This window comes from Balaenoptera ricei, chromosome 10 (genome assembly GCF_028023285.1).
Source record: "Balaenoptera ricei isolate mBalRic1 chromosome 10, mBalRic1.hap2, whole genome shotgun sequence".
Taxonomy (NCBI): Eukaryota; Metazoa; Chordata; class Mammalia; order Artiodactyla; family Balaenopteridae; genus Balaenoptera; species Balaenoptera ricei.
Window position 1 is genome coordinate 37,282,921 of NC_082648.1, and position 17,000 is coordinate 37,299,920.

At 37.8% G+C, this 17,000-nt stretch overlaps 1 protein-coding gene across 10 annotated transcripts in view; it reads left to right on the forward strand.

The window, feature by feature from the left end:
- The window catches only part of TMEM117 (transmembrane protein 117), a 528,035-nt gene that overhangs the window by 494,450 nt on the left and 16,585 nt on the right, over positions 1-17,000 (forward strand). The window contains exon 7 of one of the 10 annotated variants that reach the window (XM_059935713.1): positions 4,315-5,042. The exons of the other annotated variants lie outside the window; for them this stretch is intronic. Within the exon in view, the coding sequence (XP_059791696.1) occupies positions 4,315-4,362 (48 nt within the window). The 3' untranslated portion in view covers positions 4,363-5,042. Of the gene's footprint in view, positions 1-4,314; positions 5,043-17,000 lie in introns of those variants that run through there. 10 annotated transcript variants of the gene reach the window in all.

Here is a 17,000-nt window from a genome sequence, read left to right on the forward strand (position 1 = left end):
TCTCTAACCCTATCTAAAGTAGCTTCTGCTAATCAATCACCCTGACTTATTTTCTCTTTAGCACTAATCATTTTCTGAAATTATTCTGTTTGTGTGTTTATGCTACATTCAAACTGTAAACCCCATGAAGGCAGAGCCTAGAACCAGATCTACCTGGTTCCTTACTGTATTGACAATGCGGAGAAAAGGGGCTGACACAACCAATTGCCGTGTGTACAAATATTTAGTAAATAAAAGATGTGGCATGAAAGGAAAAGACAAGATACATTTCTTTTAAAAAAGGCAAAAAAAAAAAAAAAAAAGAGAGAGGGATTAGCTTTCAGCCAGGATAGCAAAACAAGTGTTAGCTTAGAAATGGTGGTGGCGGAAGCGAGGTCTACTTTTAATGGAAAATAACGACTGTAGAAATCACAGAGTAGGGAGGAGGGAAAAGAAACAAACAATTGTGGCCAACTCATTGGCTCCCTTAGGACTCAATGAGGGAGACAATAAAACAAAAACAACAACAACAAAAAAACAATGGTTAAACTAAGACAGTAATAGGTCATTTAGAGGCAGGACATGCTAAATTCCTAGTCACCTTCCTGAGTGTGGTATAAAGAACACCGGGTATGAGGCTGGGAAGACCTGGGTTTGGCTCCTACTCTTCCACTTATTACCTGTATGATAGTGGGTAAGTCTGGTACCTTCTCTGAACCTGGGTTTCCGTAACTGCAAAATGGGAAAAGAAAACCTACTTCATACCATTGTTTTAAAGATAAAATAAGGAAATGTATGTAAATAGGTATGCTGGTGCAGAGCCTGTTTCATTTAGCTCATTGAATAGTGGCCGTTGTCATAACAGTTCACCACTTACAGTGCCCAGCTGGAGGTGTGGCAAGCAGAATATTTGATAATATTGTAAAAAGAAATCCATTTCCTTACATTTAAATCACTTTAGAGGGCATATCTTTATTTTGGACCATAGCATGAGTAAACTATTGATCATGCTATATAATTGTCAGTGAAGGAATGCTAAATCATAAACCACTGACTTGAAAAAGAAAAATAGAAAAACTGTTAATTATGCTCATATTTATTCTTTCCCATTGTACATAATTGAGCCTCAGAAAGTACAATTGAAATCTTTCACTGATTCTGAGTTAATTAGCATCTCTTGCAGGTGCTTACATTAAAACACCCAAACATTCTTCATCTGTATTTTTTCCAAAGAAGAGATATGAAGAAGTCTGCATTTCTGGCTAAGGCAATCCTGTATCTGTACTGAAAAGCAAATGATACATGATTAGTTGAAGTTTTTAATATGGGTGTGTAGTTGTTAAAGAGTGGATTTATTATTTAAAAGAGAAACACAATATTAAAAGTCCTGGTATCTCTGAATTGGAAGTGGGGGTGGGGATCTGTCAGCAAGTCATAACTTTGTAAAACAATTTGGAACCGTTTTCAGAAAACTAATTTCTGAAGATAGTCTATTGCCTGAACAGTTTCATAACGATGTTGATTTGCCAACTTCTCCTTTAGTGAGAGGTAATGAATCAAGTGCACCTGGGTTTATACAGGAAAAATAGCATATTAATTGATTTATGTCTATGTGTTGCAGATATCCATAAAGCAAAGCCTTTGGCAACTGGCAAATGTAATAATTTCACATTTACGTATGACTCACCAAGTACAATTCAGTGCTTGAAGGCAAAATTTTGTGTTTTATTTTTAGTTTTTATGATTGCTTTCATGTAGCTTCTCTGTGCATTAAGAGTCAATTTTCAGAACCATAGGCTTACCAAATTTTACAAATAAAAATGTTAGGAGATATTATCCTGAGGTACCATAAAATTATTTTCTGATAATTTTTACCACCTTCCCAAAGTTCACTGTTACTTTGTTTCCACATATGCTTAAGGATAGTTTGTAATATTTCTAAATATGACGCATTTCATTAGAAATCTGATATATTACACAGAGATGTTATATGGAGCTTCATCCTCATAACGTTACCAATGTATTTTTCAATGTTGTTTACACGGATAATTCTGTTTAAAATCAAATATCAAGATGGGCTTTGAATAGATTATTAATAATGTTACATTTATGAAAATTGTGTCATCTTCTACCTGTCATAATTATGAGCAAGAAGAATTAATCCTTGAAGTAAGGGGTGCCCAGTAACATAGTAAATTAGTCCACTGATATACAGAAGAAGGAAGACTTGAGATAAAATAAAATAGTTTTTTAGATAACTATGCAGAATATATATATTTTATATATACATTGCATAAAATTATACTATACATATGTAGATAAACACAAGAAAGAAAACTATAAGGATAATGTAGGTTATATTTGTTATATTGTCCTTATAGTTCTCTTTCTCATGTTTTTGCACTGCCTCGAGTCACCTACATAATATAAAATTTTATCACTTAATGATATGTCCAGCCACAATGTGTTAACAGCACAAATCTCACTGTCATACAACTTCCAAAGAAACATAAAAGTTTTGTCTTTTTAGGAAGTTGCAAAGTTTGATAGCCAACACTAGTGGGCACTAAATCATCCCCAAATCCATGCTGTTTTCCAATGCAGTGATATAGGAGTCTGCCATCAGAGTGCCTATGTATGATGAAAAATTTCCTCAGGTGAGAAAACCAAAGTGCAAAGAAGTTGGGGAGATAGTATACATTACTAGAAATATTCTAAGTTTAGAGACAAATCTATGCATTGGCAGTAAAAATTCTAAGATGGTCATAAACCATCTAGAGTTAAATGTGCACCTCAACCTGCATATTTTGCAGGATTTGTCAATGACTTGCAGGATAAACGTAGACCCGCTGCCATTATTTCACTTTGCAGTGGCAGTGAGACAGGATTCCTTCTTCGTGTGCTGCAGGTACCAACATTATTTCAAGATGAGCTACAACATACCACTTAAAGGAAAGTTTCCATTACAGATAAGTTAGCATCCAAAGGAAACACATATTGGCATGACAGTTGGCTTTTAGGTGGGAAGATAATTGCAACATTAGAGCTTGAACAAGCTTGGTATGGTATAAAAAATATCTTTGGAGTCAGACTGACCTGGTAACCAATCCTTTTGGTACCCATTGTGCAGCATTGGGCAAGCTACTTGACTGTTCTCTTAGCCTCAGTTTACTTCCTTATAAAATGAGAAAAAGCTTACTTGCCATATATATTTGCATGTGGTTTACAGTGGATCAAATGCTTGACACAGAGCAAGTTTATGATAAATGTTGGTTTGCTTTGTCTGAATAGCATATGAAAATAAAGTCAATCTCCTAAACAGGGTTTGCTTTCTCCTAAATAGGATTCTCAATAAGGGGGGTGCAGTGAAATACAGTTCAAGGTGTACTGATTGAATTTCATCTAATCTTTTCTCTACCAGTTGTCTGTTGGGTAATATGGGAAGAATCTAGTGACCTCACTGACCCTCACTGTCTATATCTGCAAAAGGAAGAGTGTAATTTCTTTCTTTATTAATGCCATTAGATATTCTTTGAGAATAAATGCTTTGCCTATAGTCAGCATTCAATAAGTGTTGAATTAGTTGAATAATAGTGTGATACTATCCTATGTGGAAGTTGCGTGAGTTACTGGAAACTTCTGCAAGAAATATAGACTTCTCATTCGCTCTAAAAGTGCTATGTGGACTCTATAATCCAAACCCACTGTAATCACCTCGGGCTTTTCTGAATGCATCGTGTCAGTATAAGAACAGGGAACTGCTAACATGCGTGTAAGGCTTCTTTACCCCAGCTTGGACTTGTTTTCCAAAAGGACCCTGAGGGTGGTAGAATCTCTCTCACATGGGTTCCCAACAAGGAAAACAATGCATTTTAGGTTTTTCTTGGCCATTGACCTCTGGACTAAAAATAGGTTCAGAAAACTTTTCAGTTCACTGAGGGTATAATTCTCCAACAACAAAATGTATTTTATTGTTTCCATCCCTCCACCCTGCCTCTATATATCTTGTTTTCCTAGTCTATCCTCTCTTACTTGAAGGTTGATAATTTTTCTCTAGAGCTCAGAGGATGAACACTCTTGACCTAAAACACATTGAAGAAAGGCGTGTGTCTGGCAGTTCAAATCCATTGCTCTAAAGGTTTTACTTTCTGTTCATGTTATCACCGGGTGGTTCGTGGGGGTCAGAGGCAGACATTCTGTGATTGTCTTTACTGAGAAAGATGAAACAGAAGGAAATCACATTGGTAGAGCAGCAAGGATCCAGCCTACTGTTTCTAAAAGTCTGCTACATTCCAGATACAATTAACTTAACCTAGCGTTGTTTTGTTTTTTCAGGAAAACAGCCATTTTGACTTCACAGACAGTGATAGTCAAAATATTTAACTACTGATACAGTGGAGGTATTCATCAACCAGAATGGACACCAGCTGTAAACAATCAGCACATCGACCCTGGTGCACACCAGCTTTTAACTTTAGCCATTGCAGAAGCTACTTAAAATATAAAAACGATATTTCAGGTCCCACTCAGAGTCCCTTATCCTGCCAAAATTGACTTTATTTGACACTAACAAATTTATTTGAAATTAACAGAATCATAGTATCTCTCCAGTTACTGCCTCTTTACTCTGTTCCCACTCACAGCAAAGCTCCTCATAAGAGTTCTGTAATTATTGTCTCTACTTCTCACTTCCCATTTTCTCTTGAACCAGCTGCAGTCAGGGCTTTGTCTCCAACATCAGCTTCCTCTGGAGCTTGGAGGTCTTATCGAGATCAACAACTCCTGGAACTTCCCTGGCGGTCCAGGGGTTAAGATTCCATGCGTGGGGTGCGGGTTCCATCCCTGGTAGGGGAACAAAGATGCCGCACCGTGCAGCCAAAACAAACCCCACAACCGCTCTCCTACAGTACTGAATCCTATGGTTAACTTTCAGTCTTCTTACTTTCAGCTGCATTCAACAAAGTTGACCGCTTCTGCCTTCTTGAGACACTTTTCACCTAGCTTCTAGGATGCACTTTCTCCTGGTCTTCTTCTTCTTTTTTTTTTTTTTTAAAGATGTGCTAGAAACTTAAATGATTTTTTTTCCATATTTTAAATTTATTTATTTATTTATTTATTTATTTATTTATTTATTTTGGGCTGTGTTGGGTCTTCGTCTCTGCGAGGGCCTTCTCCAGTTGCGGCAAGTTGGGGCCACCCCACATCGCGGTGCGTGGGCCTCTCACTATCGCGGCCCCTCTTGTTGCGGAGCACAGGCTCCAGACGCGCAGACTCAGCAGTTGTGGCTCACGGGCCTAGTCGCTCATGGGCATGTGGGATCCTCCCAGACCAGGGCTCGAACCCGTGTTCCCCGCATCAGCAGGCAGACTCTCATCTCCTGTTCTTCTTATACACCATTCTTGCCTTGTTTTCCGTACTGGCTTCTCCTCTTCCAACTTCCAAATGTCAGAGTGCCTCAGCGGTCAGTCCCCAGCTCTCTTCTCTTGGCTTTCTGTACTCCCTTTCTAGATGATTTCATCCAGCTTCGTGGTTTTAGATCAGTAGGTGCACAGGTGACTTCCACACCACATCTCCCGTCTTGATCCCTCCCGTACGCTTCCCAACTGCCTGCACAATACCTCCACTTGATATATAGCGTGTTCTAAATAGACCTCTGGATTTCTTACCCACCTCCCTATCTGCTACAAGTTTATTGGTTCCCCAAATTCTCCCTTCTCAGTAAACGATGCTGTCATTTACCAGTTGCCGGAGCAACTGGTAAGTTCAGAAGCTCAGCTGGTGACACTTCAAAATACATCTTGATCTGAACACCTGACCACCATTGTTTAACCACCATCATCTCACACCTAAATTACTACAGTTTTCTTTAAATTGGACTTTATTCCACATACAGCCAACCTCCCACTCTCCATATCACTCACACTCCTATAGCCACTCTATCCTTGCTGTTTCTTGGACATTCCCAGCTCATTTCCTCCTCAGGGCCTTTGCATGTGCTCTTCCTTCTAGCTGATCAGCTCCTCCTCCAGAGATTTACAGAGCTTGTTCTTTCATACCAGTCAGCACTCCATAAAAGGTCATCCTCAAAGAGGCTTTCTTTTGACTAACTAAACTAGCACCCACCCCTAACTCACCACTCTCCATCCCCTTACCCTGTTTTATTTTCTTTAAAGCATTTATCTCTATTTGACACCATATTTTTTGCTATTTGCTGATTGACTGGTCTCTCTTCTATTAGAATATATGCTCCATGAGACATTCTTGACAAAAAATTATGAAAATAGAAATGAACTTATTGCAAGAAACACTAGAGGCCCTTTACCTCAACCACCCATCTGATATTTAGATCAACTTCATACCCTCTCTATTGTTTGTGAAGTGAATATTTTTATATTGAATCACATTTATCCACTGATCTCCACTATTATTAATTTTTCACGGAGAAAAATGACTTCAATATTAAATAAAAATTTTACCAAGGATAATATCTACTCTTTTGACAGTATGCAATTAATTTTCCTATATAGCCTATAGAAGAAATTAGTTATTCAGACAATTGAATGTGACCATTCCTGGCAGCATGCATAGAGCCAGAACAGATACTGGAGCAGTGACATTTTATACCAAATGTCCAAATACAATAAAGCACAGAATAAGCAAGGGCTGTGTGCCATTGAACTGCAGCCAGTGTCTGAAAAATAACATGAAAGTATGCTGTCTAAAAATTTCCTTCCACTAGATTTCACTCTTTCCTCTTTAGGAAAAGAGGAGTTATCAGGAGTTCTCATTTAATTTAAAAAATATCGATTTATTATGTAGCTAATATTCACTCTTCTTAAGAAGTGCAAAGTAGGTCAAGTTGCTGTTTGATGATGGATGGAAGACTTTATCCAAAAGGATCTATCATTGAGTTATGCCACTGTGTTTCTTTAGACTTTGCACTAGCTTTAGTTGTCAGCAACTTGTCCTAGTCAATGGTTTGTCTACACACCTCCACACACATATACACATAGGAGTCTCTAAAATGTCAAGCACTCTTTCCTTGCATATTGGTGAACTCTATTGCCCTAGTGAGAGATATTGATTTCCTATTATTCCTAGATGCCACATGATGAATTTCTATTAGTTGTAAACACTTACAAGACTGACTTTTATTTTCTGCTTCATCGCATCAGTCTGCCAGGGCAGGACATCTGTAAATGAGACCCAGTGCACTTCATCAGACACTCTTCCACCTTGGTGCTTAAAATAATGATGCTTTCAAGCTGTCTAAATATAAAAAACTTGTCTTTAACAACCCACTGCTATCTTGCCAGAGCCTCACGGTAAAGTCTCTTAAAATAACAAACTACACTCACTTCTCAAATCTACTCTGGGCTTGACTTATTTGCTTTTTCTACAGGCACTAAACTGTTACTTATATCTCATTGATGTACGTTGGCTTCAGAATTAGCCAGGAAAATTCCTATTGGCCTTTGCAAGTAAGAAAGATTACTGATGAAGAAAATACATTAAACCACACTACAAAATAGGCCTTCAGGATGAATTAGATTGTTTGGACAACGACAATTTTGAGAGTTCATTGGTATCTTAGAATGCATAAAAAACACATGTCAACTTCTTTAAACATTTTAAGTAAGGATTTACAGTTTGACTTGGATTTGTTTTAGTGATGAATGAGATCTGCCGTCTCTTCTACTTGTTGAAAAAAGCCTACTTCAACCAGAAAGCCAAGATTTTTCCCCAGAGGTTTTAAATCTTTTAAATAGCATATGCGACTCCTGAGAGAGAACTCCAAAAGGTTATGGAATTCATTTGCCATTGAGGGAAAAAAAAACCAATAGTGAATATTAAGAGAAAATAAGAGTATAACTTATAAGAAAAGAATATTTGTCAAAAGATATTTAAGAAGTAACCTGCTGGTCTTTCTCTTTAGTATATCCTTCACATTTACTGCAGGGTGTCTCTGATATTCAACATTGCCTTGACCACCTTCCTGGCATCATCCACTGTGGGAAATGATCCCCCATATTTGTTTAATCACATGTTGGTTTACATTCTCTTTCTTTATTCTCTGACTTGGTTGGACGTGTCTCATGAGCTTCTTTACATTTATATGATAACTAAAATATGTCTTGGATCATCCCAATGAGCATTTTTACTAATTTTCCAAACATTAACTGCCTCATCTCACAACAGTTACATTTGACCACTTTCTTCCTCCCATTATCCACTCTCTCTTCTCCTCTGTAATCTTTGACAAATGCTTTATCTTTAGGTTACTCTCTGTGTAATTCCAGTATACCTTGTTTATAGGGAAAAAAATAAAGCAACAATTTTCTTTCATAATAAAGAATCTCAGTTTGATGTGTAATATTATTTATAAAAACAAGTATTTTTTGTCTCTGTTTACCTAAATTCCATTTACATGAAACCAAAAAGAGATGGTTGTATATCTTTAAATTTCAGAGAGCTCCATTCATCAATTCAACAAATATTTGAGTTCTTACTATATGCTGAGTACTACTTCAGATATGGGGAATATAACAATGAACAAAACAGGAAAAATTTCTGTATGCTCCTTGGAGTTTACATTCCAATGGGAGAGGCAGGTAATAAACAAACAAATAAGCAACACCTACTATACGTCAAGATATCCAAGGATTTATTCAGCTAAGTGACACCACGGCAGTTTTGCTAATTAGGAGAAGCATAGGGTTACTGAAAGAAATCAGGCACTCGAGATTCTAAATAAGAAACAAAAATATCACCCAAAGCATGAGTACAATTCTTCAGGTCACCACTGCTCACTGTCATCTTAAATCTTGTTGCTAGGACATACTAAGCATAGCAAAGCTAAGGACACTTTACAAGCTGGGGACACTTTTGGTAGAATGATGTTCTGATATTCATGGATCTAAATTCAGTTCTGAATAGGAGAAATAGAAATTAACAAAGAGAAAGAAGCATATCTGTAAAGTTGGTTTTTGAAATTATTTAAAGCTTTATAATCTAATTCCTATGAAGAGGAGATATACAAATTATTACATTGAAAAATGTTGATATTTTATTGGTATTTAGGAATCTATTGTCATTCTATTCTAAGTCGTTATCAATACCTTTCGTTAAACTATAATCTAAATTGCATCTTAAATTTCTCAAAAACCAGGTGGACAGTCTTTAGCCTCCAAAATACGACTTTTGTTCTGATACCATGGTTTCATTTTTGCAGGGTAGAGTACTCAGTGTTATTACATTTTTATCCTTTAATGCTTCTCTAAATAGAAATGGGGTCCCTTCATTTGATTTGGGAAATTGAATGCCAGTTGGGGAATTCAAAACCATGTTGGTTTCAAGCTTGAGTTCCTCTGCACAGTACCAAGTTCTTTTCCTTGGCCCCAAGGCATGTGTCTCAATGAGGAAATGTGGGGAAATGATGAATCGAGGATATCCTGAGACCATCTTGCCTAGATACTTAACATTGTCCTGAAATTCTGTCTAGATGTGGCCCATGATTAATAGGGCCACACTTGGATGTAATCACATTTGGACACATCCATCCAAATTACATGTCCAAATACAATTTGGACATCAGTGTTCAAATGTGATTTTTATAGCTATAGGCAAAAGTAAACCATTGTATGTAAGAAATTGGAGTAGATACATACCATGGTGCTGCTCATTTATTTTTATATGGGAAATATACCCTTCTGAATAAAAAATAACTTTTTCTCCTATATGAAGCAAGAGACAAAGTTGGAACTCTGTTCATCACCATAAACTGATGAAAACTACAATAGGGTGCGTGACACAATGTACCTAAATCATTCTCACATCACTGAGTCACAAATGGGACAGACAGCTGAAGGCATTGTTAGATTTGATAGCAGACTGTAATAAGGAAGCTTTGAATTATTGAATACTGATAACATTTCTTAAAGAACAGAGTAAATGAACGTTTTATAATATACAATCACAGGACCAGACTGTCTCTACCCTGGTCTTAGTAGCCGAACACATCTTGCCTTGTAATTCTCTTAATTCAACACTTTCATCTGGTTTTCAAAATGTAATTTTTAAAACGTATGCAGAGGGGAGACCTTCAAGATGGCAGAGGAGTAAGATGTGGAGATCACCTTCCTCCCCACAAATACATCAGAAATACATCTACATATGGAACAACTCCTACAGAACACCTACTGAACACTGGCAGAAGACCTCAGACTTCTCAAAAGGCAAGAAACTCCCCATGTACATGGGTAGGGCAAAAGAATAAAGAAAAAATAGAGACAAAAGAATAAGGATGGGACCTGCACCACTGGGAAGGAGCTGTGAAAGAGGAAAAGTTTCCACACACTAGGAAGCCCCTTCACTGGTGGAGATGACAGGGTGACGGAGGGAAGCTTCAGAGCCACAGAGGAGAGCGCAGAAACAGGGGTGCAGAGGGCAAAGCGGAGAGATTCTCATACAGAGGATCGGCGCTGACCAGCACTCACCAGCCCGAGAGGCTTGTCTGGTCACCCGCCGGGACTGGTGGGGGCTGGGAGCTGAGGCTCTGGCTTCGGAGGTCGGATCCCAGGGAGAGGACTGGGGCTCGCTGCTTGAACACAGCCTGAAGGGGGCTAGTGCACCACAGCTAGCTGGGAGGGAGTCTGGGAAAAAGTTTGGACCTGGCTAAGAGGCAAGAGAACACTGCTTTGGGGTGTGCAAGGAGAGGGGATTCAGAGCACTGCTTAAATGAGGTCCAGAGACAGGCGCAAGCCACGGGTATCAGCGCAGACAACAGAGACAGGCATGAGACGCTAAGGCTGCTGCTGCCGCCACCAAGAAGCCTGTGTGCAAGCACAGGTCACTATCCACACCTCCCCTAATGGGAGCCTGTGCAGCCCGCCACTGCCAGGGTCCCATGATCCAGGGACAACTTCCCCAGGAAAACACATGGCCCGCCTCAAGCTGTTGCAACATCATGCCGGCCTATGCTGCTGTAGGCTCGCCCCGCATTCTGTACCCCTCCCTCCCCCTGGCCTGAGTGATCCAGAGCCCCCTAATCAGCTGCTACTTTAACCCCGTCCTGTCTGGGCGGGAACAGACGCCCTCAGGCAACCTACACGCAGAGGTGTGGCCAAATCCAAAGCTGAACCACAGGAGCTGTGAGAACAAAGGAGAGAAAGGGAAATCTCTCCCAGCAGCCTCAGAAGCAGTGGATTAAATCTCCACAATCAACCTGATGTACCCTGCATCTCTGGAATACCTGAATAGACAATGAATCATCCCAAAATTAAGACAGTGGACTTTGGGAGCAACTGTAGACTTGGGGTTTGCTTTCTTCATCTAATTTGTTTCTGGTTTTATGTTTATCTTAGTTTAGTATTTAGAGTTTATTATCATTGGTAGATTTATTTATTAATTTGGTTGCTCTATTCCTTTTTTTAAAATATATATAGATATACCTATTTTTTTCCTTTTTCTCTTTTTGTGAGTGTGTATATGTATGCTTCTTTGTATGGTTTTGTCTGTATAGCATTGCTTTTACCATTTGTCCTAGGGTTCTGTCTGTCCATTTTTTTCTTTTTTTAGTATAGTTTTTAGCACTTGTTATCACTGGTGGATTTGTTTTTTGGTTTGGTTGTTCTCTTCTTTCTTTCTTTCTTTCTTTCTTTTTATTATTTTTAATTTTTTTTAAATTTTCAATAACTTTTTAGGGTTTTATTCTAATAACTCTTTTATTTTATTTTTTTCTTTCTTTTTTTCTCTCTTTTTTTCTGAGCCATGGGTCTTGGTGCTCTGGCCAGGTGTCAGGCCTGTGCCTCTGAGGTGGGAGAGCCGAGATCAGGACATTGATCCACCAGAGACCTCCCGGCTCCACATGATATCAAACAGCAAAAGGTCTCCCAGAAATCTCCATCTCAAAGCTAAGACCCAGCTCCACTCAACAACCAGCAAGCTACAATGCTGGACACCCTATGCCAAACAACTAGCAAGACAAGAACACAGCCCCACCCATTAGCAGAGAGGATACCTAAAATCATAAGGTCACAGACACTGGAAAACACACCACAGGACGTGGTCCTGCCCACCAGAAAGACAAGATCCAGTCTCATCCACCAGAACACAGGCACCAGTCCCCTCCACCAAGAAGTCTACACAACCCACTGAACCAACCTTACCCACTGGGAGCAGACACCATAAACAATGGGAACTACGAACCTGCAGCCTGTGAAAAGGAGACCCCAAACACAGTAAGTGAAGCAAAATGAGAAGACACAGAAACACACAGCAGATGAAGGAGCAAGGTAAAAACCCACCAGACCAAACAAATGAAGAGGAAATAGGCATTCTACCTGAAAAAGAATTCAGAGTAATGATAGTAAAGATGATCCAAAATCTTGTAAATAGAATGGAGAAAATAAAAGAAACGATTAACAAGGACCTAGAAGAATTAAAGAGCAGACAAACAATGATGAACCACACAATAAATGAAATTAAAAATTCTCTAGAGGATCAATAGCAGAATAACAGAGGCAGAAAAACAGATAAGTGACCTAGAATATAAAATAGTGGAAATAACTACCACAGAGCAGAATAAAAAAAAAAAAAAAGAATAAAAAGAATTGAGGACAGTCTTATAGACCTCTAGGACAACATTAAAATCACCAACATTCGAATTATAGGGGTCCCAGAAGAAGAAGAGAAAAAGAAAGGGACTGAGAAAATATTTGAACAGATTATAGTTGAAAACTTCCCTAATATGGGAAAGGAAATAGTCAAGTCCAGGAAGCGTAGAGAGTCCCATACAGGATAAATCCAAGGAGAAACATGCCAACACACATATTAATCAAACAATCAAAAATTACATACAAAGAAAAAATATTAAAAGCAGCAAGGGAAAAACAACAAATAACATACAAGGGAATCCCCATAAGGTTAACAGCTGATCTTTCAGCAAAAACTCTGCAAGCCAGAAGGGAGTGGCAGGACATATTTAAAGTGATACAAGGGAAAAACCTACAACCAAAATTACTCTAACCAGCAAGGATCTCATTCAGATTTGATGGAGAAATTAAAACCTTTACAGACAAGCAAAAGCTAAGAGAATTCAACACCACCAAACCACCTTTACAACAAATGCTAAAGGAACTTCTCTAGGCAGAAAACACAAGAGAAGGAAAAGACCTACAATAACAAAACCAACACAGTTCAGAAAATGGTAATAGGAACATACATATCAATAACTACCTTAAATATAAATGGATTAAATGCTCCCACCAAAAGACATAGACTGGCAGAATGGATACAAAAACAAGACCCGTATATATGCTGTCTACAAGAGACCTACTTCAGACCTAGCAACACATACAGACTGAAAGTGAGGGGATGGAAAAAGATATTCCATGCAAATGGAAATCAAAAGAAAGCTGGAGTAGCAATTCTCATATCAGACAAAATAGACTTTAAAATAAAGACTGTTACAAGAGACGCAGAAGGACACTACATAATGATCAAGGCATCAATCCAAGAAGAAGATATAACGCTTGTAAATATTTATGCACCCAACATAGGAGTACCTCAATACATAAGGAAAATGCTAACAGCCATAAAAGGGGAAATCGACAGCAACACTATGATAGTAGGGGACTTTAACACCCCACTTTCATCAATGGACAGATCATCGATAATGAAAATAAATATGGAAACACAACTTTAAATGATACATTAAACAAGATGGACTTAATTGATATTTATAGGACATTCCATCCAAAAACAACAGAATACACTTTCTTCTCAAGTGCTCATGGAACATTCTCCAGGATAGATCATATCTTGGGTCACAAATTAATCCTTGATAAATTTAAGAAAATTGAAATCATATCAAGTATCTTTTCTGACCACAATGCTATAGGACTAGATATCAATTACAGGAAAAAATCTGTAAAAAATACAAACACCTGGAGGCTAAACAATACACTACTAAATAACCAAGAGATCACTGAAGAAATCAAAGAGGAAATCAAAAAATACCTAGAAACAAATGACAATGAAAACACAACGACCCGAAACCTATGGGATGCAGCAAAAGCAGTTCTAAGAGGGAAGATTATAGCAATACAATCCTACCTCAAGAAACAAGAAATAGCTCAAATAAACAACCTAGCCATACACCTAAAGCAATTAGAGAAAGAAGAACAAAAAAAACCCAAAGTTAGCAGAAAGAAAAAAATAATAAAGATCAGATGAGAAATACATGAAAAAGAAATGAAGGAAACGATAGCAAAGATCAATAAATTAAAAGTTCGTTCTTTCAGAAGATAAACAAAATTGATAAAACATTAGCCAGACTCATCAAGAAAAAAAGGGAGAAAACTCAAATCAGTAGAATTAGAAATGAAAAAGAAGAAGTAACAACTTACACTGCAGAAATACAAAGGATCATGAGAGATTACTATAAAAAACTACATGCCAATAAATTGGACAACCTGGAAGAAATGGGCAAATTCTTAGAAAATCACAACCTTCCAAGACTGAACCAGGAAGAAATAGAAAATATAAACAGACCAATCACAAGCACTGAAATTGAGACTGTGATTAAAAATCTTCCAACAAAGAAAAGCCCAGGACCAGATGGCTTCACAGGTGAGTTCTATCAAACATTTAGAGAAGAGCTATCACCTATCCTTCTCAAACTCTTCCAAAATATTGCAGAGGGAGGAACACTCCCAAACTCATTGTATGAGGCCACCATCACCCTGATACCAAAACCAGGCAAAGATGTCACAAAGAAAAAAAACTACAGGCCAATATCACTGATGAACATAGATGGAATAATCCTCAACAAAATACTAGCAAACAGACTCCAACAGCACATTAAAAGGATGATACACCATGATCAAGTGGGGTTTATCCCAGGAATTCAAGGATTCTTCAACATACGCAAATCAATCAATGTGATACACCATATTAACAAACTGAAGGAAAAAAGCCATATGATCATCTCAATAGATGTAGAAAAAGCTTTTGGCAAAGTTCAACACCCATTTATGATAAAAACCCTCCAGAGAGTAGGCATAGAGGGAACTTACCTCAACATAATAAAGGCCATATATGACAAACCCACAGCCAACATCGTTCTCAATGGTGAAAAACTGAAAACATTTCCTCTAAGATCAGGAACAAGACAAGGTTGTCCACTCTCGCCACTGTTATTCAACATAGTTTTGGAAGTTTTTGCCATGGCAATCAGAGAAGAAAAAGAAATAAAAGGAATACAAATCAGAGAAGAAGAAGTAAAGCTGTCGCTGTTTGCTGATGACATGATACTATACATAGAGAATCCTAAGGATGCTACCAGAAAACTACTAGAGCTAATCAATGAATTTGGTAAAGTAGTAGGATACAAAATTAATGCACAGAAATCTCTTGCATTCCTATACACTAATGATGAAAATTCTGAAAGAGAAATTAAGGAAACACTCCCATTTACGATTGCAAAAAAAGAATAAAATACCCAGGAATAAACCTACCTAAGGAGGCAAAAGACCTGTATGCAGAAAACTATGAGACACTTATGAAAGAAATTAAACATAATACAAATGGATGAGACATATACCATGTTCTTGGATTGGAAGAATCAACATTGTGAAAATGACTATACTATCCAAAGCAATCTGCAGATTCAAAGCAATCCCGATCAAACTACCAATGGCATTTTTCACAGAACTAGAACAAAAAATTTCACAATTTTTATGGAAACACAAAAGACCCCGAATAGCCAAAGAAATCTTGAGAAAGAAAAACGGATTTGGAGGAATCAGGCTCCCAGACCTCAGACTACAGTACAAATGTATAGTAACCAGGACAGTATGGTACTGGCACAAAAACAGAAATATAGATCAATGGAACAGGATAGAAAGCCCAGAGGTAAACCCATGCACATATGGTCACCTTATTTTTGATAAAGGATGAAAGAATATACAATGGGGAAAAGACAGCCTCTTCAATAACTGGTGCTGGGAAAACTGGACAGCTACATGTAAAAGAATGAAATTAGAACGCTCCCTAACACCATACACAAGAGTAAACTCAAAACGGCTTAAAGACCTAAATATAAGACCAGACACTTTAAAACTCTTAAAGGAAAACATAGGCAGAACACTCTATGACATAAATCACAGCAAGATCCTTTTTGATCCAGCTCCTGGAGAAATGGAAATAAAAACAAAAATAAACAAATGGGACCTAATGAAACTTAAAAGCTTTTTTACAGCAAAGGAAACCATAAACAAGACGAAAAGACAACCCTCAGAATGGGAGAAAGTATTTGCAAATGAAGCAACTGACAAAGGATTAATCTCCAAAATTTACAATCAGTCCATGCAGCTCAATATTAAAAAAACAAACAACCCAATCCAAAAATGGGCAGAAGACCTAAACAGACTTTTCTCCAAAGAAGATATACAGATTGCCAACAGACACATGAAAGAATGCTCAACATCATTAATCATTAGAGAAATGCAAATCAAAACTACAATGAGATATCATCTCACACCAGTCAGAATGGCCATCATCAAAAAATCTAGAAACAATAAGTGCTGGAGAGGGTGTGGAGAAAAGGGAACCCTCTTGCACTGTTGGTGGGAATGTCAACTGATACAGCCACTATAGAGAACAGTATGGAGGTTCCTTAAAAAACTAAAAATAGAACTACCATATGACCCATCAATCCCACTACTGGGCATATACTCCAAGAAAACCATAATTCAAAAAGAGTTATGTACCACCATGTTTTTTGCAGCTCTATTTACTATTTACTATTTACTCTATTTACCACCATGTTTTTTGCAGCTCTATTTTTTGCAGCTCTATTTATAGCAGGACATGGAAGCAACCTAAGTGTCCATGGACAAATGAATGAGTAAAGAAGATGTGAATATACAACGGAATATTACTCAGCCATCAAAAGAAACGAAATTGATTTATTTGTAGTGAGGTGGATGGACCTAGAGTCTGTCACGCAGAGTGAAATA